A 22,901-nucleotide genomic window follows, 5' to 3' on the forward strand; every position below is an offset into this window, starting at 1 on the left:
ATGTTAACTTTAATATATAAGAAGATTAGGTGAGAGCATTAGGGTTGTTCATGAAAATAGGAGATTAGGTGTGAGCATTAGGGTTAAAACAATAAAATTATGCAATAGGGTTTAGGTTAAAATTAGGGCTTACATGTTAACTTTAATATATAAAAGAAGATTAGGTGAGAGCATTAGGGTTGTTCATGAAAATAGGAGATTAGGTGTGAGCATTAGGGTTAAAACAGTAAAATTATACAATAGGGTTTAGGTTAAAATTAGGGCTTACATGTTAACTTTAATATATAAGAAGATAAGAAGATTAGGTGAGAGCATTAGGGTTGTTCATGAAAATAGGAGATTAGGTGTGAGCATTAGGGTTAAAACAGTAAAATTATGCAATAGGGTTTAGGTTAAAATTAGGGCTTACATGTTAACTTTAATACAGTAAAATTATGCAATAGGGTTTAGGTTAAAATTAGGGCTTACATGTTAACTTTAATATATAAAAGAAGATTAGGTGAGAGCATTAGGGTTGTTCATGAAAATAGGAGATTAGGTGTGAGCATTAGGGTTAAAACAGTAAAATTATACAATAGGGTTTAGGTTAAAATTAGGGCTTACATGTTAACTTTAATATATAAGAAGATAAGAAGATTAGGTGAGAGCATTAGGGTTGTTCATGAAAATAGGAGATTAGGCGTGAGCATTAGGGTTAAAACAGTAAAATTATGCAATAGGGTTTAGGTTAAAATTAGGGCTTACATGTTAACTTTAATACAGTAAAATTATGCAATAGGGTTCAGGTTAAAATTAGGGCTTACATGTTAACTTTAATATATAAAAGAAGATTAGGTGAGAGCATTAGGGTTGGTCATGAAAATAGGAGATTAGGTGTGAGCATTAGGGTTAAAACAGTAAAATTATACAATAGGGTTTAGGTTAAAATTAGAGCTTACATGTTAACTTTAATATATAAGAAGATACAAATGAAAATTTATGTATTATTCATAAGTTTATCAAGGTAATTTACATAAAATACTAGCTAATAATTTCATTAATAAACTTATGAATTAACATAAAAACTTATTTATTTATATATGTTATTTTTTATAAACTCAAAAATAAGTCAATTCAAACAAAACATAAATGCAGTTTTAATTGCCATATTCCTCCCTATTCAAAACATAAATGCAGTTAAATGAATAAATATGGTAAAGATGAAAGTAAAATAGAAAAATAAAAAAATGCATCAAACTTATACCCATTATATATATAGGAATACAAAACATCACCAATAATATACCAATTCATTCATGTTCTGTAACCAAAATTCATTCGTTCATGCATGCTCTCTTTTGTCTTTGATTATGCACTGACTAGAACATCATCATCATCATCAGGGTAAGAAAAAAACACATTTTCTCTTCCTCTTATCAACCTTTGCCTTAAAACAAAAACCAGATTCTGATGGAATCCCTTGGAGTCAAAGTTGAAGAAGAAACAATGCTAAAAGCTGTTTTTCTTCCTTTTATATCAAAAAGTCACCTCATTTTTGTAGTAGACATAGCAAGGCTTTTTGCTATGCATGGTGTGGATGTAACCATAATCACCACACCATCAAATGCAGCCATTTTTCAAACCTCAATCGACCGCGATTCTAGCCGCGGTCGTCCCATTAGAACTCATGTTGTCATGTTTCCACAAGTACCTGGTTTGGCACGAGGAATGGAAAGCTTCAACGCCGACACTCCTAATGAGATACGTTCGAAAATCTATCAGGGACTCATCATTCTCCAAGAGCAATTCAAACAACAATTCCGTGACATGAAACCTGATTTCATAGTCACTGACATGTTCTATCCTTGGAGTGTTGATGTTGCTGATGAATTGGGAATTCCAAGGTTAATTTGTATTAGTGGAAGTTACTTTGCTCATTCTGCAATGAACTCTATTGAACACTTCTCACCTCAGGCGAAAGTTAAATTGAATAGCGAGAGTTTTCTTCTTCCTGGGTTGCCTCACAAGGTGGAAATGAAACGTTTACAACTTCCGGATTGGCTTAGAGCACCGAATGATTACACTTATTTGATGAAAATGATTAAAGATTCAGAGAGAAAAAGCTATGGATCACTGTTTGATAGTCATGAGATTGAGAGTACATATGAGGAGCATTACAAGACAGCAATGGGAACCAAGAGTTGGAGCCTGGGACCAGTTTCTCTATGGGTGAACCAAGATGATTCGGATAAAGCGGGTAGAGGGCATGGTAAAGAAGAAGATGAAGATGAAGGAGTGCTTAAGTGGCTTGATTCTAAGAAAGATGATTCTGTTCTCTATGTTAGTTTTGGGAGCATGAACAAGTTCCCTACTCCTCAGCTTGTTGAAATAGCTCATGCACTTGAACATTCTGGCCATGATTTCATTTGGGTTGTTAGGAAAATTGAAGATGTTGAAGATGGTGATTTTTTTACGGAGTTTGAGAAGAGAATGAAGGAAAGCAACAAAGGCTATTTGATATGGGGTTGGGCACCACAACTGCTGATACTAGAGCATGCTGCAGTTGGAGCAGTGGTGACTCACTGTGGCTGGAACACTATTATGGAAAGTGTAAATGCAGGTTTGTCATTGGCAACTTGGCCATTGTTTGCTGAACAGTTTTTCAATGAGAGATTGTTGGTTGATGTGTTGAAGATTGGTGTGGCAGTTGGAGCAAAGGAATGGAGAAACTGGAATGAGTTTGGGGATGATGTGGTTAAGAGGGATGAGATAGGAAAGGCAATAGGTTTATTGATGGGAGGTGGAGAAGAGTGTTTAGAAATGAGGAAGAAAGCTAAAGCACTTAGTGGTGCTGCAAAGAAAGCTATAGAGGTTGGTGGTTCTTCATACACTAAGTTGAAACAACTAATTGAGGAGCTTAAGTCATTCAAACTTGAAAAAAAGGTTAATAACAAATTGGAGGTTGATTTGGTATCAACTTAGTAAGCATCATTCTACATTGGAACTAAGTGTTAGACCTTATGCATGTGTTTATGTTTTGGGAAGTTAATTAAGTGGTCATTTTCAATAAGTGTGTTTATTTCCTTTGTAACAATGTCTATGCAAACATTGTATTTGTATGAAATTCTGATTGAGAATAATGCCTTTGTCTAGAGGTTAGATCAATATTATTACGTTGTTATTCATTCATAAATAATTTACATTTGGTAAAAGTTTCTATCACTATGTTCATCAGAATGCTTAGAAGTGTGTTCGTCATAAGAGTGTTGTACAACTTGTGAAATTATAATAGTTTAGTTGTATTTGTACCATATATATTTTTGTACTCTAATCATTGTTTATGTTAGATCAAACTAATCATTCTCAAAATTTCAACTAAATTTTGATGAACTTGGTGAACTGAAACCCTAGGGGTTGGTTTATTGGTGTAGACTTACAACTTAGAGTGTTTTCCTCTCTAGATTCTTAGAGTGTTCAAATTCTTTCGGTGCTGACAATTCTTATGTTCGGCTAGTCCATATTGTTGTGACTTCAATTGAGACACCCGCTAGTAGACGGTGAGATTTAGCCGGTTCTTGAGCCAAAAAAACTTGTGTTGGACTGAATACGGTTGTATTATGTTAGAATCATGAAAGTAAAGATTTTCGCTACCTTTTACTTTTACCACAAACTATTATACCAAGAGAGAGCTTCTCCACAAGATTCGGCCATGATATAAACTCCTGCAGTGCCTTTAGCAGCAATCCATCTTGGCACCTCGCCTACAACCGCAGCGCATGGTTGGATTGGATCTTTCTGCAGCTGCTTCCATGAATCGGAATGAAGAAGGTGGATGGATTTCTCATGTGGATGTGTTCAATGCCAAATCAAAGCAAAATCGTTGTTGGGAGCTTATTTCAATGAATTAATTATCAAAATAAAAATATAATTAGTCTTGTTATTTAACTTGATCGTTCTGTGCAAAAAAATTGAATATTATTCGATTAAAGATCATCGTTGATAAATAGTTAATATATTTAAAAATATTATTTATACCCACATTATAATATTTGAATATAAACACGGTGAAATGGGATTATGCATTGCTCAACTGGTTCTCCACGGCACAGGGCGTGCACACAAAGTCGCCGAAACCAGAAGATACAAAGTAGGGAACAAAGTATAATAAAAAAATTATGCTCTATTGTTTGTTTCATGTGTAGAAAATTATTACAAAGGATTTATCGTCTGCTCACAATCAAAGAAATTTGAAGAGTGACTAGTATACGAGTTATGCTATGCTAAACAAGATATTATTGAGAACGTTCGAGTCCATACATGCATGAAGACAAATGTTCTGATTCAGGCTAAGGACGATGATATATCTTATCAAGGCTTAAATTTCAGTGGAAGAGACAAGAAAATCTACATAGTGCAACACATTGTTATACACATACACCTAGATAGATTGTTCTTGTGGTAAGATAGAAAGTGTAAAATACTCTGTGTGTGAGTAAAACTGGGCAAACCATCACAAACTTTGTATTTAACCATTGTCGTAACTTCTCAACGGGCAAAGTTGTGGCCAGACTTTGGAAAGACAAGGAGACTCAATTGTGTTAGATCCTTGTAGGTTGAATTGTGTTGGCCCTTAAGTTTTATGGATCTCAAAGACATATCAAATGATTTTAGATTGGTGTATGTAAAACTTACAATCGAACGGTAATTGTTACATCAATGTACTTTGATCCCTCCTCATATATACAACTTGTATTCAATTGGTGGTTTTCGATACAACATAGAAAATTCAAACAAACATTTTTAATTAAGGTTTACAATGAAGAAATAACGAGACTAGGTTTCGGACCATCCTTAGTAGGTTGGCTAATGTTGTTCTTAAGCACATTATCCAATCCATCCATCTCTAATAAACTTAATAAAGAGACAGAAAATTTAATAGAGTTCTTGAATTCTAACTCTCAAAATTAACATAACAACTACATTTACTAAAGCCGCCCTTAGTTTTTTAGTGAGAGAAACTCCAACTTCTTTCTGAACTTTCTTTCTTCTTCATTCATCGAGAAGGTGTGGTTTTCGGTCATTTTTTGACTTAGAATCACTCCTCTACATCTTTTTTTCCCTTTTTCTTTCAATGTAAATAAGTGGTTTTTACAAATATCAAGTTTTTCCATTTGTGTTTTTTGTGATTTTGTCGTCCAAGTGCGGCATTGTGTTGTTCGTCGTCTTGTGCGGCGTTTGATTTCGCGTCTTGTCGCGGTGTTCATTTAGTTCTATTGAAAGATCGACATCAGTCAATTACAAATTCAACCAATGATTTGGGCGTCAACGTTGCAGATCCGGAAGCATGGGTATTTTGGTGACTTAGGTTTTATCATATTATTTGTAGGCATTTTGCCGTTGTATGCTATTAACTTGGATGCTGTGAGTTTGTTCGCATATTCACCCTTTACTTCTTCTGCGATGTTTGTATGTGATGTACTCTATCGATTTAAATGAATGAATATCATTTTGTTTTTGTAAAAAAAAAAAACTACAGTTACTAAAAACATTTGACTATAAAATAAAATTGACCATCGTCATTATTTCTTGCAACATGCTATATATAGTCTCACACATATCATAGCAAAGGAAATTCATACGAACATTAGTTCAAGGTTTACAAGGGAGAAATTATGAATCTAGGTTTTGGACCACCCATAGTAGGTTGGTTAATTTTGTTCTTAAGCACACCATCCAACTCTTTAATGAACCTCTCCATGGCTTTAGTTGGCAAACAAACTGGTATAACCAAACCTTCTATTCCTTTAGCATTTTTAAATGGTATATACGAACTAGAAACAACTCCTCCTTTAGCTGGTCCTCCATAACAAGGTTTTCCCCAACCGAAATCAACCTCTCTAAAACCAGCATGTTTAATATCAACCACTAGATATGATCTCACCACAGTAAAATGAGGCCGGCTCTTTACTGCAGTTGTAACCGCAGCAGGAAATGCAAAACTGTTACCGTAGTTACCGTTTGGTAAGGGTGGGTTAATAAACTTGCCATGCGTGTTGACTATGTGAACTTCTCCGTTGATGTCTGGTTGTAACGCAATTGTACGACAACGCCAAAGGAATGCAGTGAGGATTTCAAAATTAGAGTGTTCTTGTTGGTGAGGTGGAAGAAGAGCGCGTATTGCGGCTACCTCAGTGGGACCGAAGAAGAAAGAACGGAGAATTGTGGCATCTAAGGAGATAATTGTTCCTTTGGTGTCGGGAACTTGTTCATATTCATGATGAGTGCATGTTACTCTTGGTGGATCCCTTGCGTTTAGAAGCTCTCTATGCCATACTGGTGAGATTGAAGGTTTGTTCATCCCACGTGAAATTTTGCCTAAGGCATTCATGAATTGGACCAAACCAGCAGCGTCACTCATCGTATGGTTTAGACGAAGAGCAAAAATGAAACCACCGCATTTCAAACGTGTTACCTGCACACAATTTCACTTCAAGTATGTGAATGTATGAATACATATAATTTTATTTTCAAAAAATAATTAAAATTTGACCAAAATCAAACACATGTGATTATTTTCAAAATTAAATTTCAGTTCAATACATTAGCTAGGTTATATATTTATGTTTGCATCTAGCATATTTTTCAAATATATGTATGAGGCTGGGTCTTGATTTCTCTAATTCATACCAAATAGGTGGTCTTAGTGTACATTATTTAGCTTCTTTTTTTTTTTGTTGAACGGCAATTATTAGTAACTTGTATGTCCATAGTGGTGTTTATAAGTTGAGTTGGGTCTCTTATTTGGGTTGGATTACCAACCCTACTTTTAACACTAACATCAAACCAAACTTATCGGGACATAAAATAATTGAATTGGACAAGGGTTTAAAAATATACAATTTAAAGAGCAAACTTTAAAAAACATTTAAATTACATCGTAGAATTTTAGGAATTACTTTTTCCATCCTATGAGTTTCTCGTGCGTCTATTCAGATTCGAAAATCTGAAATGTTTTAACATGTTCTGAATGTTTTTATGGGATGATTATGTTGTTTGAACTATATAATCCGAACTGCATATGACGTGCGAAAAAATCAATAGGATAGGCAGGGTCGGCCTTAGGTTAAGGCCATCGAACCCCTTGCTTTAGGCCGACCAACAAAATAATATTTTTCATTAGATTAGTTTAAGAGATACCTTGGTTTTTTAAACCAAATACCCGAACCAAACGAAGCATATTATGAAGATTAAAAAACTATACCTGAATAAGCAGCAATGGAGTGTTAAGCACATCTGAAGAACCAAGAACATCATAAAGAAGTTCATCCAAACAACGAAATGGAGGATGAAGAGTATCACCCAAATCTTTAATGGTAACATCTGCATCAGCTTCAATAAACAAAACACCTTCTCCAGTGCAATCCACCATAAGTTTCCTACCAGGACCTTCCCTTAACCTACCTGCAAATGGATAATAAAACACAAGTGTTTTTGCTAATGCTTTTCTAATAACATCAACAGGATCTTTCTCTGCCATAACTGGAACATAGTTGTAAAATTGTATCACAGGCATTTGATAACGTAACCCTTCTTGGTCATCTATATCTGAAAGTAATTTTATTTCATGAGGTGTTGGTTTTGAGGGTCTTACAAATTCAGGGGCACACCTCTTCACTTTGAATACCAGAGATTGGGCCATAATTATGATCTAATGAGGGAGGTTATAATTTAACAATACTTAATAATGGTTTTGGATGCTATGGTATATGCAAGGCAAGTGCTGAATATGGAGGTGTTGTATATATAATATAATGCACCATATGTAATGGATGTAAACGGATTTGATGCTGTTAATGTTAAAGGAAGTCTTGTACCAAAAAAAAATATGTTTAAGGAAGTCTTAGTCTCAATTGTTGGATTTGTTTATATCACACAAGATAGGGTTTGATAAAGTTTTGTACCCAAAAAAAAAAGGGTTGGTAAAGTTGTAACCTAGATCATCTGATAAAGATTCAATGGCTGATTTTTTTTTCTTTCTGTAATTGTATTTATTTGTACAACATATCTTGATCGCGGTAATGGATGAGCATTACTACAAAATACACTTTTTAAATCGGTTACTAGAAAACATGTTTTTAAATAAATTCCATGTCCAATTTTTAATGCTGTTAGCATTTTTTTAATGGCTATTGACTTTGATTCCTGTTTTAAAAAGTACTTTTTTTTTCACTACGTGGTACTGATGACATTGTTATGAATGAAATCAGAAACTTATTTGGTCAAACAAAAAATCAAGTGTAAAACCAAATTTATTAAAAAAATACCAACGCAATCCTTTGATTAAGTTTTTTAATAGATATGTATCATCACATAAATAATTTGATTTTGAGAAAGACTCGGTTAAGAGGAGAAATTGGTTAGTTGAGTGCTATAGAAAATGTATTTCTATTTGTACCAAAAAAATTGTCTTTCTATAACCCTGCACTCACTTCAAAACTTATCATGGCTCCAATTTCTGCTACTTCTATTATCGCTGGGTTGGCCGGCTTGCTTCTATTGGATTTGGAGTTGGTGACACAGCTGCAAGACAAGCTGTAGAAGGGATTGCGCGCCAACCGGAAGCAGAGGATAAATTAAGGGGTATATATGTTGAAACATATGTACGTCTCACACTTTAGAAATGAATCTCACGTAGAGTAATGAAACTTACATTAGTTTCATCCTTTTAAAAGTGGTGTTACAAAGAGTGTTAAAAGAAAGTGTTTTTAATATTTTTATGTAGTTATTTTCTTTTTCATATTTCTTTTATTTATGTGTGTGACTAAATAAATTTTATTTAAATTTGTGACCAAGCAAGCATATTTCGTACATGAGCCTTATTACCACTTATTTCTCGATCAACAATAATATTTAGATATCCTTTATTTTCATATACTCATTTAAGGCCACATTTTATTTCTATCTCTCTCTTTCTATCACATCATTAATATAATATGTTTGTTGACTTACCAAGATATTGGCACGAAGTTTCCACTGCCACTTAATAGTGACTGATCTCTGTTGAGAAACCTGTGGGACACACAAGTTGAGTTATCGCCTCCCAACCAAACTTTTTCCGTACGCATGAATTAGGAATCGAACTCATGACCACAAGCTTAATGGATCCAAGTCCCTTACAGTATCTCAAGGTGTATACATCCCAACGAGTGCACACGACATTTTACTTTTTCGATTGACCCATACACTAGAAATTCAAAAAAGGAAAAAAAAAATATTCATACCTATACACACACAACCAGACAAAAGAACAAGATGAAAAAGGCAACCTTTCAATTGCGTGTTATCTCCAAGACATCTCACTCAGTGGCGGATCTTGACTTAATTTGTTGGGGGTGCCAAACTTCTATGTAATATATATTAAATGGTTTCAAGAAGAAGCAGTAATTGATGACTTGCCTAGTGGTATGAGTAGTTTGAATGTAGCATGAGAATGTGGGTTCAATTCCCATTGAAAATGTTTTTTTTAATACAATTTGTAAAAGTATAAGTTAAATATGTAAAAAAGGAACGATGAGGGTGTCAAACCAGCGACCTTGAAATTGGCTACCAAATAAGAATGTTCAAGACACGTTACCCAAGTACTTCGCCCTTTTAGGCTTCGTTCTTCGGGGATTGTGTACCGCCATGAGAATTATGTCAACTAAGGAACCACATGACCTCCCCAGAAGAAGAGGCGACCCCGCCCATGTGGTCAATACACCTCATGCTTTGACTAAAGCCTTTCCACATGAAACACATGGGCCTTTGATTAAGTCTAGGAGAGGTGGAATAGTGAGACACCTTATGATCTCCACTAACTTGTCCACTACGCTCCGCCAACTCCCCACTCCTTCACCCACTACCTCATATGACCACACTATAATTCCATAACCACTTAGGGATACGCACAACTAGGATCCTCCTTATCGAGTTATAATCACCGTCAGGGAAGTACTCCTCCTCCCACACCGCCATAAGAGAGGGGATCGGTACTCTACTACTTAGAACAAGTGCAAAAGTAAAGGGAAGCTTAATTACCTACCATTCTCACTTGAAGGAAAGAGATGCAATACAATTTCCTATCTTCCTTGTTGGACTCAAAGTTGTACTACAAATGTACTGAGGATGAAACTAGTTTTAACGGTGCAAATATTTTTAAAGATAACCGACTAACTTGAAAAGAAAAAAAAAAGGGACATTCTTAAAACTTTAGTTTAAATTAAAGGACTATGGTGTTGCTTTAATCAAGGTATTTTTTCTTGCGCAACATCTAGGTGTATACATATATAATCACACCAAACATAACCCTCGATAAAAAGCAAATTCAACAAAAACATATTTAAAGGACTACAACGAAGATTTAATAATGCCAAATTTGTGATCACCCTTAGTAGGCTGGTTAATGTTGTTCTTAAGAACACTATCCAACTCTTTAACCAACCTCTCCATGACTTGAGTTGGCAAAAAAACTGGTATAACCAAACCTTTCTCTCCTTTATCATTTGTAAATGGAATATGAAAGACAGCTTGACCAGGAAGAGCACCATCCCCTCCTTTAGCTGGTCCTCCATAAACAGCTTTCCCCCAACCAAAATCAACATCTCGAAATCCAGCTCGTGTAACATCAGACACTAGATACAATCCTGCAGTAGTTAAAGGAGGACGACCCTTGATAACCATTAAATCTGCCACTGAATGCATATACTCTTTGTTGACACTAGCTTTTGCTTTCTTAACTAAATTCAATGCATAAGCCAACGGATTTTCAATTAGTTTTCCTGCAGTTGTAACCGCAACGGGAAATACTATAGCGTTACCATAGTAACCATATGGAAGTTGTTGGTCAACAGATTTGCTACGTGCATCGGCTATGCAGATTATGCGAACTTCTTCGTTAGAATCTAGTTGAAATGCTATTGTACGACAACCCAAAAGTATGCGGCTATGATTTCAAAATTGGAGTATTGTTGCATTTGGTTAGGTGGAAGGAGAGTGCGAATTGCAGCTACCTCGGTCGGACCAATGAAGAAAGTGCGGTGAACCATGTCGTCTAAGGGAAACATGGTTCCTTTGTTGTCGGGTTCTGGATCGTATTCACGATGATTATATGTCACTCTTGGTGGATCCCTTGCATTAAGAAGCTCTCTGCTCCACACCGGTGAGATTGAAGGTTTGCTCATCCCACGAGATATCTCTCCTAAGGCACTCAAGAATTGAAGCATGCCCGATGCATCACTCAATGTATGGTTCATACGAATAGCAAAGATAAAACCACCACACTTGAGGCGTGTTACCTGCACGTGGTTGCAAATGGATTAATGAATGATTAAAGATTTATTAAGATCAATTGATATGAGGTGAATTAAACTTGAGGTTCTAGCTTAGTTGGAAAAACATAGCAATATAACATCAAGAGTATTTAAAAGTTTGGCAATATTTCAATAAGGCTTCAATTCATTTTAACTTTTAGGTTTTAATATCTCTTTGTCCTACAAATATAATAATACTTATTTTTCAGATGTATTTTATCCTTGCAATTAGGGGTCGTTTAAAAATTGGTTCATGTAATCGCTAATCTTGGCAATTTACCCTTGCATTGTTTAATCATTTAAAATTTCGTCCCTCTCCCCACTTAATCACTGTCATGTCACTAATTTGATGACGTGGCAATCACTGAGATACATGAAATTCCAATTTTACCCCTGGGTTTCCAATTCTTTCTTCAATATTTTGTCATCTTCTTAAGGGCAAAATTGGAGTTTCATGTGTGGTAGTGATTGCCACGTCATCGAATTAGTGACGTGGCAGTGATTAAGTTGGTCAAAGGACGAAATTTTAAATGATTAATGGTTGCAAGGATTAGCGAATATAGAGACCAATTTTTAAACGATCCCTAATTGCAATGATGAAATATATATTTAAGCCAAATATCTTTTATTTAGACCTTGAAAAGATAAAATAAATTGCTTTTCATTAGAATTCGATCCTTACAAAAAATATTTTATGTTTGAATTGATCTTGTAATATGTAGAATACTTAGTTTTCGTCCTTTCAATACTAATTTAAGGACTAAAATGAAAAGTACACACATTTTATAGGAACTACTTTTGACATTAACAAATTTTGTAAAGAATAAAACAAAAAAATTGTATATTTGCAAGTAACAAAACTATATTTAAACCTTATTTTTAATATGGCCTAAAATTATATGATATAAAATATTTTAGAGACTCGTTAAAATCAAATAAAAAATAAGAATCAGATTTGTCACGATTTTCATACAATCACGCAATCAACGTATCGTTTCGTTGAATCGAAACCAAAGGAGTCAAAATTCGATGCAGATTTTGAATTTTTTTTTTTTTTTTTTATATTGATTTTGAAATATGAACCGTGTGATCTCAATACAAATGTTCACCTAGAGACAACGTTAAAACGTGAAAATCATAGCCGACTATCATCCAAATTTTTCCGATAATATGTAGGGTGAAAAGATCAATACTATACCTGAATAAGCATCAATGGAGTGTTAATCACATCTGAAGAACCAGGAACATAATAAAGAAGCTCATCCAAGCAAGGAAATGGAGGATGAAGAGCATCACCAAACTCTTTAAGAGTAACATCTGCATCAGCTTCAATAAACAAAACACCTTCTCCAGTGCAATCCACCATAAGTTTCCTACCAGGACCTTCCCTTAATCTACCTGCAAATGGATAATAAAATACAAGTGTTTTTGCTAATGCTTTTCTAATAACATCAACAGGATCTTTCCCTGCCATATTTGGATCATGGTTATAGAATTGTATCAAAGGAACTTGCCAACGTAATGAATCTTGGTCATCAATGTCTGAGAGTAGCTTTGTTTCATGAAGTGTGGGTTTTGATGGTGTTATCAATTCAGGGTCACGCCTCTTCACTTTGAATACTAGAGATTTGGCCATAATTATTAAAAAACTATTAACAGCTGTTAACAATTGAAGAATGAATTCTAGCTAAATGGTAAATAGATTGATAATGATTTTGATGCAAGTAGTGAAGGTAGAGATGCTGTATATATATACTAGTGAGCCAGAATAAAAGAAAAGATATTATTTTTGTCAAAAAAGAAAAGAAAATAAAAAGAAATTATGCACAAATGGTTCATTTGAATTTTTAATAAATGACATTTAAAGGCTTCAAAACCAAATAATATAATTTCTTTTTATTTTCTTTTCTTTTTTGACAAAAATAATATCTTTTCTTTTTTTCTTTGACCAAATAATATCATTCTTTTTTTTGGTCAAAAAAACAAATACATTTATAGTTTTTACCAAATAAAACAATAACTCGTGTACTTTTTTAAGAATGTTGATACTCGTCTTCGTGAGCTTAGCTTAGTTAGTAGGGACAATGCATAATATATGCAAGGTCTGAGGTTCAAATCCCGGCAACCACAAAAAAAATAATACAACACACGGGTTTTCTAGAGAAATTTTTATAGCACATGGGTTTTAATCATTCAATAGTTTGTTTTGTCTCATTGTCTCATTAATAAAAAAAACATATAATAAAAATTAATATGAAATGCACCATTACCATAAAAGGAAACTGTTTTTGACTTTATTATAAATTAATTATACAAACTATTATATAATTTCCTTTTTCATATCCTTAACCAGTATCACGGGGGCACCAGTTAACATTTTCCAAAAATAAATAATAACTAGTTTTAAAATGAAACGGACCAATAATAATAATGGCTAATAAATTCTTACAATAATTTAACACATAAAGTCTTTCAGAAGCTGCAAAATTCTTACGCTAATTCACATTATAATAGATCACTTCAACATTGATGCTCCTCTTATAGAAGTTAAATTCTTCTACTTTAATATTAACATTTAAATTACAATTCAATCATGTCGTTTACTCCAATTTCTACTATAGTTGCGGGGAAAACAAATATGGAATTGAAGGTTCGCATACTTCGTATTTGGGATGTAAATTCGAGAAAAAATCATTCAGAAGTTACCTATATGAATATGTTATCTGTTGATTAAAATGTACCACAATGTTATTCATACATCTTTCTAATTGACCTTTACCTTTATGTATATTTTTTACTATTCGCTTAACATTTTCTTTCTTTCTTTTCGTATAAACTATGTTTGGTGATTTATGGAGGTTTCTAAAGGTTAAAAATGGTATGTTGGTGCAAAGATCTTGGTCAAAGTGGTTGAAAGAAGGTGATGTGAATTTAAAGTTTTTTTCATATATGTGTCAAGAGGAGATTTAGCTCAAATGCAGTCAAGGCACTAAAGTGAATGATGTGTGGGTTCAAAATCCAAGTGAGGTGAGAAGAGAGGTGGTTACTTATTTTACTAATCATGTCACGTCGCCTTGGTGGGAGTGACCTAAGTATGATGGGGTGCCTTTGATTGGTTGACCGAGGATGAGAACTCTAGCTTGGTGACTCATTTTTCCTTGTCGAAAATTGAATTGGTGGTAGAGGAGAGAAGGCGGAACAAAAGTTCGGGGTAAAATGGTTTTAATTTTTCTTTTGTCAAAGAATTTTGGCATTTAAGCAAGGATGCAGTTTGATCAATTTCAAGTGAATGAAGTTGTGCCTAAATGCTTACACTCTTATTTTGTGGCTTTGATTCCAAAAATTGAATCTCCTCTAGTGTTGGATGATTATCGCCTGATTTCCTTACTTGGAATTTTGTATAAGATCCTTTCAAAGGTTAGCTAGAAGGTTGGTCGGCAATATGAATTATATTATTTTCTCCTCCTGATCGTTCTTTCTCGCAAGGAGAAATTTGGTGGATGGGGTGATGGTGGTAAATAAAATTGTGGATTTTACGAGGAAAAAAAAAACTAAAGGTCAATGTTTGATTTTAAAAGTGGATTTCAAAAAAGTGTATGATTCGGTAGTTTGAGGGCTTTTGGAGTATATGATGGTGAAGGGGGGGTTTTGTGCGAAGTGGGTGGCTTGGATGAAGGCTTGTGTATGTTGGGGAAGCGTGTTTATTATTGTTAATGGTAGTCCAGCGGAAGGATTAACATTCAAAGAGGGTCAAAACAAGGGGATCCACGAGCTCTGTTTTTGTTTCTTCTAGTGGCAGAAGGTTATAGTGGGTTGATTAGGAATGCGGTGAGACGTAATCTTTTTAAGGGCTGAGTTTATGTGGGGTTGTATGGTGATCTCACATCTCCAATATGCGGATGATAATATAATCCATGTATTGAGGAAGCGATAGTGTGTAATCTTTGGATGTTGAAGGCATTTCTTAGTGGTTTCGACGAAGTGACGGATCCAAAATTTAGTTGTTACAAAAGTTGTTTGGGAGGAGAGAAGAGAACAATTTAATTAGCATATGTTTTTTAAATAAATAAAAAAATTCAACGAAAACGATTTTAAGGTGTTGCTTTAATGGATAAATTCAATAAAAACTATTCTAATTTCTGCGTGTAAGAACAAGTAGCAACCAATTTGCTGCAAAAAAACAAATCTATAAAATAATGTATTACAACAACGTAATTTAAAATTGTTGTCGTTGATATTCTATCAAAAAAATTACACAGGAAAAAAATAGGCGTTGTCAATATGGTTAATTAAAATGTTATATGCCACCTTATCACTTTAATTTTAGCGACCTCCACCTCATAAACTACCACGTTGTTCAAAATCTTGTCATTTCTAACTTTTCACATCTCGCATAAGATGGTTTGCCAAATTAATATCACCCTCTTCTTTGACTCCTTTTCAAATTCCCCCTCTTTATTTTAATTCATAATTGTAGTGGGTGCACTTATAGTTTTTGCTAGATGTGGGTTATGCAACTTTTATTATATATCCAATCAATTTTGGTGTTAAAAAATATAAAACCCTATATTTGAAGGGAGTATGCCAATAAAGTTATTGAAATTAAAAGCAATACCTAACAAGAAATGATGTTGAATTTGCTATTAAGTTCAGTTCGATTGAAAGAGTTACTTTCTAGCTAAATCCAAATATTGCAAACTTTTATGGTTATGGTTATGGTTAACACTAAAGCAATAATCACTATAAAATGAAACTAATTCAATTCAATGTAAGAATTAAGAGAGATGGCAGTAAATCCAAATGTCCATCATATATTTAATATTTTGATCTGAAACATTTCAAATTTTATTTTTATTATATATATAGTGATCCCTAGTGGGGATTCAGTTACAACTTACAACTGAAGAAATTAAGCCATCTTTATTCTGTCGGTATTGGTTATTACCAAAAACCAATTATTACTTTATTCATTAACCTTCAACCCTGCAAGCTGCTCAGTACTAGTTTACCCTGCAATTAGTAAAATGAAATTGATATTAGTTTTCTGTACAAATTTTTTACTGTTTTTCTTTTATATTAGTTCCTAAAAAAAACACACACATGTATTCTAGTCCCTAACATATTGTAAATGTGTAACAACACAGCAGATTATATAAATTTTATGTAAACCCTAAACCCTAATAAAGGAGTATATATGAAATAGAAAAAGAGGGTTGATGGTGAGAGATATACTTGCTGCAGTCCATGTCAGGGCTAATCACATAGCCCATGTCCATACCACAGTCTTTAGGGAGGGAAGCAAGGGCAGAAATATTGAGTTTGGGGTTCTCCACAATGGGTTTAAGGCAATAGCAAACATCTTGAATATCTTCAGGAGTTTTGATTTGGCCATCTAAAGTCTTATACCCATTGCAACATGGGTCAGGGGGAGGGGGTGGACCTGGGTTTGTTAGGTACGGAATGCATGGTGCTAAAGTTTGTTGCACTTGAGGACATGAAGGGGCAGAATTGGCTATTGGAATGCCCAAAACCAAGCATAACATAGCCAAACAAGTAACCTTGGTAAGCATTGAACTAGCCATGATTGTGTGAGTGAACTCTAGTGTGTTAATAGATTGGTAATTGTTGTGTTATGGCTATTTATAGAGAATAGACAGCAACTCAACTTCCAATGTAAGAGCATCTATAATAGGAGAGTCTTAAACATTTAAGATCTGGTATCTAATAGGTACCTCTATTGTGGAAAAAAATTGAGGGTCTTAAAAGATGCAAGGTTTAAATTAAGACATCATTCTTAAATGTGCCCACATCACCTTTTTATTAAAATAATAATTAAAAAGTGTATTAAAATAGATAGTATATTAAATAAATAATATTGGCGAGACCCAATTAGACATTTTTGTTAAAGGGTCTTCATTGGAGTGGTTGAGTACCTATTAGGTACTATTATTAAAAAATTATTAAAAAGTGATGTGTCAATGTGGTACTCATTTAAGACCTCAAAGATGAGAGTCTCCATTGTAGATGCTCTAAGGAGTATTTTACCCCCAATCAATATCTCAACGGTAAAGGACCATCAAAATAAAAAGGAGAATGCTGACGAATGATCCAAGTACAAGTAAGTTTTTATAAAAATGTTGTGGAATCATTATTTGATATCAAAAGTAACATCTTAAGTTTTTATAAATTCTTTAACCATTAGTCTGAGGCACTCACCACCAGTTAGAAAGATCCGAATAAAAAATACATCCTCTGATGAGCAATGCTTAGATGGTCACGGGACCAAACCATTTCATTTGGTCACATCCAATTAAAAATTGACACCTCGTACACATTTAAAGTAAAAATATTAAAGTAAATAAGGAAAGAGAGAAAAGAAAAAAAAATAGAACAGAGAGGATGGGAACGATAACGGTGAAGGAGAAGGTACAAGTACAACAACTACATCATTTTCTGGTCAGAAGTGAAGAATTTTCCGATGTAAATATTTAATTTGATGAAAAAAACAAAAGATGATAAACCTTCTGAATACATTCAAATTCAACAAAACCGCCACCACTATTATAAAAAAAAATCAACATTTTAAATTTATTCATTAAATTATGTATGTGGTCTATAATAAAGATCATTTATTGGATGAATCTAAAATTTAGATTTTTGCTTATAATAGTGAACGAAAGATATATATATATATATATATATATATATATATATATATATATATTCTTTGTATTTTATTAAATGTCATTATGGATAAAAAAAAAAAAAAAGTGTTTATCATTTTACAATTTCAATACATCATTAATGTTTTTTTTATATTATGTTTTGATAAATGATAAGGAGTGTTCTAAGGACACTCATTAAGAACTTTAAATAATAAATTTTATAGAAATTTGTGCATTCGATGCATCAGAAATTGAATTATTAAGTTTTTTTTTCAATTAATAGTTTTTTTAATTAAGAATTCCTATAGAGTGTCCTTAGGGCATTAATTCGTTAGCAAGACCTTCATGTTTTTTATTGTTTATTTGTTTAATCTCTCTTTCATATGTCATTTATGAAAGATAATTTTATAAAATCACATATAATTTTGTGTTCTAATGCAAAATTAACTATATTTTTTTAATATATGTGAAAATATCAAAACAATTTATAATAATATATAAAAAAAAAAAAGTAGATATCTAACGCAGCAAAAAAAACTCGTGTATATATATATATAGGGATAGGATCAAATGACACCATGGTGTCAAATCAAATTTGACACCAAATCATAACCATTAATCCAACTTTAATCTGACGTCTCTCATCAATTCATTAAATGCTCACATGCTTGATCAAATTATCTAAATTTTAATTTTAGAAACAATTTATTCTTTCCTTTTTAATAAATATTTGCCATTTGATTTCTCCCTACAATTTTTTAGAGATTCTATTTACTAATCTTTGTTCAATCATCTCTGTATCCTCTTTGTATTGGCTACTCTTTCATTTGTTGATATGGTAGTATTCTTAAGTTCATGCATGCTGCTAATATTCTTATATCAGATGTTCTAGCATTTGTGTTTTGCTTTCATTTAGTAACATAAGTTTTTTATTTTTATTTTTGGGTGCAATCGTTCTGGTGCTCTTTATAAATCAATTTTCTTTGGGTTCTTCTAAGAAAAATCAAAATAGAAAAGGTTAATAGGAATAAAGAAATAAGGATGATAAACCCTTAAAAAAAATAACAGTGAATAGTGTAAAGAAACTATAATAATACCATTAGAGAATTTTTGGTAAATAATTAATCAAAAAAGAAAGAATAAATTGTTTCTAAAATTAAAATTTAGATCATTTGCTCAAGCATGTGAACATTTAATGAATTGATGAGAGACGTTGGATTAAAGTTGAATTAATGGTTATGATTTGGTGTCAAATTTAATTTGACACCATGGTGTCATTTGATCCTATCCCTAATATTTAGGAAAAAAAATATCCATTCTTCAGAAATTAGGGCATTTTTAATTAGGAATCCTTAAAGAATATCGTTAGGGCATTTGTTAACACGACCCTTATATTTTTCATTGTTTATTTGTTTAATCTCACTTTCACATATCATTTATGAAAGATAGTTTTATAAAATCACTCATGATTTTGTGTTCTAATATAAAATTAACTATATCTTTTAAATATATGTGAAAATATCAAAACAATTTATAATAACATACAGAGAAGTAGATATTTAACGCGGCAAAAACTCGTATCTATTTCTATATTTAGGAAAGAAAAAAATCCATTATTTGAAAATTATAAACCCTCTATAATTAAAACTCGTATACTACTGGAGTATAATTTATTTTTTACAAATATTTGAATCTATAAATTGGTTGCACAAATCAATAATTTATAAAATATTTAGTTTCTAAATATGGACCAAAATATTATAAAAACTATTCTGAAGAAAAAAAAAACTATTACTCAATTTTATGTTATTTTAGACGTCATTTTCTTTTTTGACAAAAAAAAAACCGAATTTGATTTTTTTTCTTCATTTTTTTAAGACTAAATAAGTTTCCTTATTTTTTATAAAGACTAAGATAAAAATTTACTCAAATAACAAAATCTCAACAAAAATAATAATGAAATTACCCTAATTGGATCTCCTTCGATGGCTTCCCAGCAACTGGTACAACACCGGGGACGAAGTCTCTTCAAAAAAATTCTCGAAATCAAATCTTTTAATTAAATTGAAAGAAATTTCTTATCATTTCAACAAAATACTTTTAAATGAATAGCTCTATTACTTTTTTCTGACGGACCTCTTTTACTTTTATTTTATTGTTTTTAAATTTTAGGAAGGATGAATACCTCTATAACTTCTCATAGTATATCTTGTCAAAGAAAAAACTTCTCATAGTGTATTTTTACTTGTAAATAAACATATTTGAACACCGGCATCATGATATATGTGATTTGTTAAGATTTACATGTGGAACTTTGGAAGGATTCAGTCACTTTCAACCATATTACCATAAAAGGAATTGGCCAAATAATGCGTCGTACTTGAACTTAACGTGAACGATATTATTTTTTTTGTGAATTAAATAATAATAAGATAAAATTTAACGTGATAAAGTGCCTCTTTATATTTATGAAGACTTTTATTCAAAAGTAGTGCTTGAATTTTTATTTTTTTTGGGTCAAGAGTGCTTGAAATTTTTATTGTAAATAGAAAAACAAAAATCGTGCAAAATTTCGAATATGATTTGGCTTATATACCTATGAATGTCAATTTCAGAATTTCTATAGTATTACACGTCAACCGTCTTCATGCCTTCATATGGAAAGGTTCGCTCCACCCCTATAGTTATTTTTGTTTTCCTAAGCTAAATATTTTTACTTAAGATAAAATTAAAAACAAAAAGAGTGAGGGATAAGCCTAACCCATTAATAGAAAAAACAATGGAAAGAAAAGAAAAAAAATTCCTCATTAGGTTTTCTTACATTTTTTGTTATATTGTGAGTGTCATTGAAATAGATAATCATGGTTAGTTTGTTTTGTTGTAAACTTAAAAGCAACAAACATTTATATTTTTAGTTTTAATCAAAATCAAAATATCATTAAAAAAACATCGTTCGTAATTTTCAAACGTTAGCGCAATAAAAAAACGGAAAAACAGGCACGTGTGCACCCGTCTTTTCACTAGTGTCAATAAGGTTATTGAAATTAAAAGCAATACCTAATAGAGAAATGATGTTGAATTTGCTATTAAGTTCAGTTTGATTGAAATAGTTACGATCTAGCTAAATCCAAATATTGCAAACTTTTATGGTTATATGGTTACCTAATGATTGAGGGGCAAAAACATAAACAAAAAAGACAATGGCTCACAAGTACAGGTTTCGAAGAAAAGGAATATAGAACAATGGGAAAAGACTCTCAAAATCAAAAGGAATAATGAAAATGTTAAGAGAAAAATAAACAAGGTACAATCAAAAAAAATTGTCATTTCATTATAACCCCACCCCCAGCCAACCCCGATCTTCTACCCTCTAGATAATCCGATTAAAGATTGTTAATCTTATATTTTGTCATTATTTTATATATTTTACCTAAAAATATATTGTATTTTAATTATAATCTATTAGATATTACTCTCAATATAATTAACTTCGTGCATCACACGCACTATAGTAATTTTTATTTTATTTTTTTTGGTACAAGCACTATAGTAATATTTACTGTAAAATGTAACTAGTTCAATTCAATGTAAGAATTAATAGAGTGATCTGAAACATGGAATATTTTGATCTGAAACATTTCAGATTTTATTTTAATTATATATAGTGATCCCTAGTGGGGATTCAGTTACAAGTTACAACCAGAGAAATTAAGCATCTTTTTTTTTATAAGAGTAAAGTCATCCTCTTTATTCTGTCGATATTGGTTATTACCGAAAACCAATTATTACTTTATTCATTAAGCTTCAACCCTGCAAGCTGCTCAGTACTAGTTTACCCTGCAATTAGTAAAATGAAATTGATATTAGTTTTCTTTACAAATTTTTTACTGTTTTTCTTTTATATTAGTTCCTAAAAAAAACACACACATGTATTCTAGTCCCTAACATATTGTAAATGTGTAACAACACAGCAGATTATATAAATTTTATGTAAACCCTAAACCCTAATAAAGGAGTATATATGAAATAGAAAAAGAGGGTTGATGGTGAGAGATATACTTGCTGCAGTCCATGTCAGGGCTAATCACATAGCCAATGTCAACACCACAGTCTTTAGGGAGGGAAGCAACGGCAGGAAGATTGAGTTTGGGATTGGCCACAATGGATTTGAGGCAACCGCAAACATCTCGACGATCTTGTTGAGTTCGGGCTTGGTCATTTAAAGTCTTAACCCCATTGCAACATGGTTCAGGGGGAGGGGGTGGACCTGGTTGTATCAAGTATGGACCGCATGGTGCTAAAGTTTGTTGCACTTCAGGACATGAAGGTGCAGAATTGGCCAGTGGAATGCTCAAAACCAAGCATATCATAGCCAAACAAGTAACCTTGGTAAGCATTGAACTAGCCATGATTTGGAAATGCAATTCTAGTGTGTTAGTGAGTGTAGATTGGTGAATTGTTGTGTTATGGTGCCTATCTATTTATAGAGAATAGATGACAACTCAACTTCCAATATTTAGCATTTACGTACCTTGTAAGGAGTATTTTATCCACAATCAGTATCTCAAGAGTAAACGATCATCAAAATAAATAAATAAGACATCATTCGATCACTATTATAAAGAAAAATCAATATTTCAAGTTCATTCATTAAATGATGTAAATGGTCTATAATAAAGACCATATACATCATCCAGAAGTCCTAGCTCAACTGGCAAAATGCCAAAAATGTTAGACCGGAGTGTGAATATATTTCCTTTGTATTTTATGAAATATCATTTTGATAAATATTTTTGTTTTGTTATACTCTCTCAAACATATATTATTTTACAATATAAGTATATCATTAATGTTTTTTTTTTTTCTTATTTTGTTTTGAAGGACACTCTTTAAGAATTTTAGATAGTAA

General features: G+C 32.5%; 4 protein-coding genes and 1 pseudogene across 4 annotated transcripts; 1 reads left to right on the top strand and 4 right to left on the bottom strand.

The window, feature by feature from the left end:
- Nucleotides 1-1,268: 1,268 nt before the first annotated feature.
- On the top strand, nt 1,269-3,201 carry LOC25482875 (soyasapogenol B glucuronide galactosyltransferase). Its single transcript, XM_013611485.3, has one exon. It carries the CDS (start codon nt 1,450-1,452, stop codon nt 2,959-2,961), a length of 1,512 nt encoding a protein of 503 aa, XP_013466939.1. The 5' UTR covers nt 1,269-1,449; the 3' UTR covers nt 2,962-3,201.
- A 2,332-nt stretch (nt 3,202-5,533) lies between these two features.
- LOC25482876 (benzyl alcohol O-benzoyltransferase) lies at nt 5,534-7,848 on the bottom strand. The gene is made up of 2 exons (XM_013611486.3): nt 7,241-7,848; nt 5,534-6,451 (listed from the first exon to the last, which is right to left on the bottom strand). Exons 1-2 carry the CDS (start codon nt 7,676-7,678, stop codon nt 5,636-5,638), a joined length of 1,254 nt encoding a protein of 417 aa, XP_013466940.1. The 5' UTR covers nt 7,679-7,848; the 3' UTR covers nt 5,534-5,635.
- A 2,401-nt stretch (nt 7,849-10,249) lies between these two features.
- On the bottom strand, nt 10,250-12,963 carry LOC25482877 (benzyl alcohol O-benzoyltransferase-like; annotated as a pseudogene).
- A 3,212-nt stretch (nt 12,964-16,175) lies between these two features.
- LOC25482879 (non-specific lipid-transfer protein) lies at nt 16,176-16,955 on the bottom strand. The gene is made up of 2 exons (XM_039834424.1): nt 16,560-16,955; nt 16,176-16,337 (listed from the first exon to the last, which is right to left on the bottom strand). The coding sequence occupies exons 1-2, from the start codon at nt 16,907-16,909 to the stop codon at nt 16,328-16,330; spliced, it is 360 nt and encodes a 119-aa protein (XP_039690358.1). The 5' UTR covers nt 16,910-16,955; the 3' UTR covers nt 16,176-16,327.
- A 4,640-nt stretch (nt 16,956-21,595) lies between these two features.
- Nucleotides 21,596-22,460, bottom strand: LOC25482880 (non-specific lipid-transfer protein). The gene is made up of 2 exons (XM_013611490.3): nt 22,052-22,460; nt 21,596-21,829 (listed from the first exon to the last, which is right to left on the bottom strand). The coding sequence occupies exons 1-2, from the start codon at nt 22,399-22,401 to the stop codon at nt 21,820-21,822; spliced, it is 360 nt and encodes a 119-aa protein (XP_013466944.1). The 5' UTR covers nt 22,402-22,460; the 3' UTR covers nt 21,596-21,819.
- Nucleotides 22,461-22,901: the final 441 nt, after the last annotated feature.

The sequence above is a fragment of the Medicago truncatula genome, chromosome 1 (assembly GCF_003473485.1).
Source record: "Medicago truncatula cultivar Jemalong A17 chromosome 1, MtrunA17r5.0-ANR, whole genome shotgun sequence".
Lineage (NCBI taxonomy): Eukaryota > Viridiplantae > Streptophyta > Magnoliopsida > Fabales > Fabaceae > Medicago > Medicago truncatula.

Coding starts and splice junctions, on each gene's coding strand:
- LOC25482875 (XM_013611485.3), top strand. CDS start 1,450: ATGGAATCCCTTGGAGTCAAAGTTGAAGAAGAAACAATGCTAAAAGCT.
- LOC25482876 (XM_013611486.3), bottom strand. CDS start 7,678: ATGGCCCAATCTCTGGTATTCAAAGTGAAGAGGTGTGCCCCTGAATTT. Junction 6,452..7,240: donor CTCCATTGCTGCTTATTCAG/GTATAGTTTTTT, acceptor AATTGTGTGCAG/GTAACACGTTTGAAATGCGG.
- LOC25482879 (XM_039834424.1), bottom strand. CDS start 16,909: ATGGCTAGTTCAATGCTTACCAAGGTTACTTGTTTGGCTATGTTATGC.
- LOC25482880 (XM_013611490.3), bottom strand. CDS start 22,401: ATGGCTAGTTCAATGCTTACCAAGGTTACTTGTTTGGCTATGATATGC.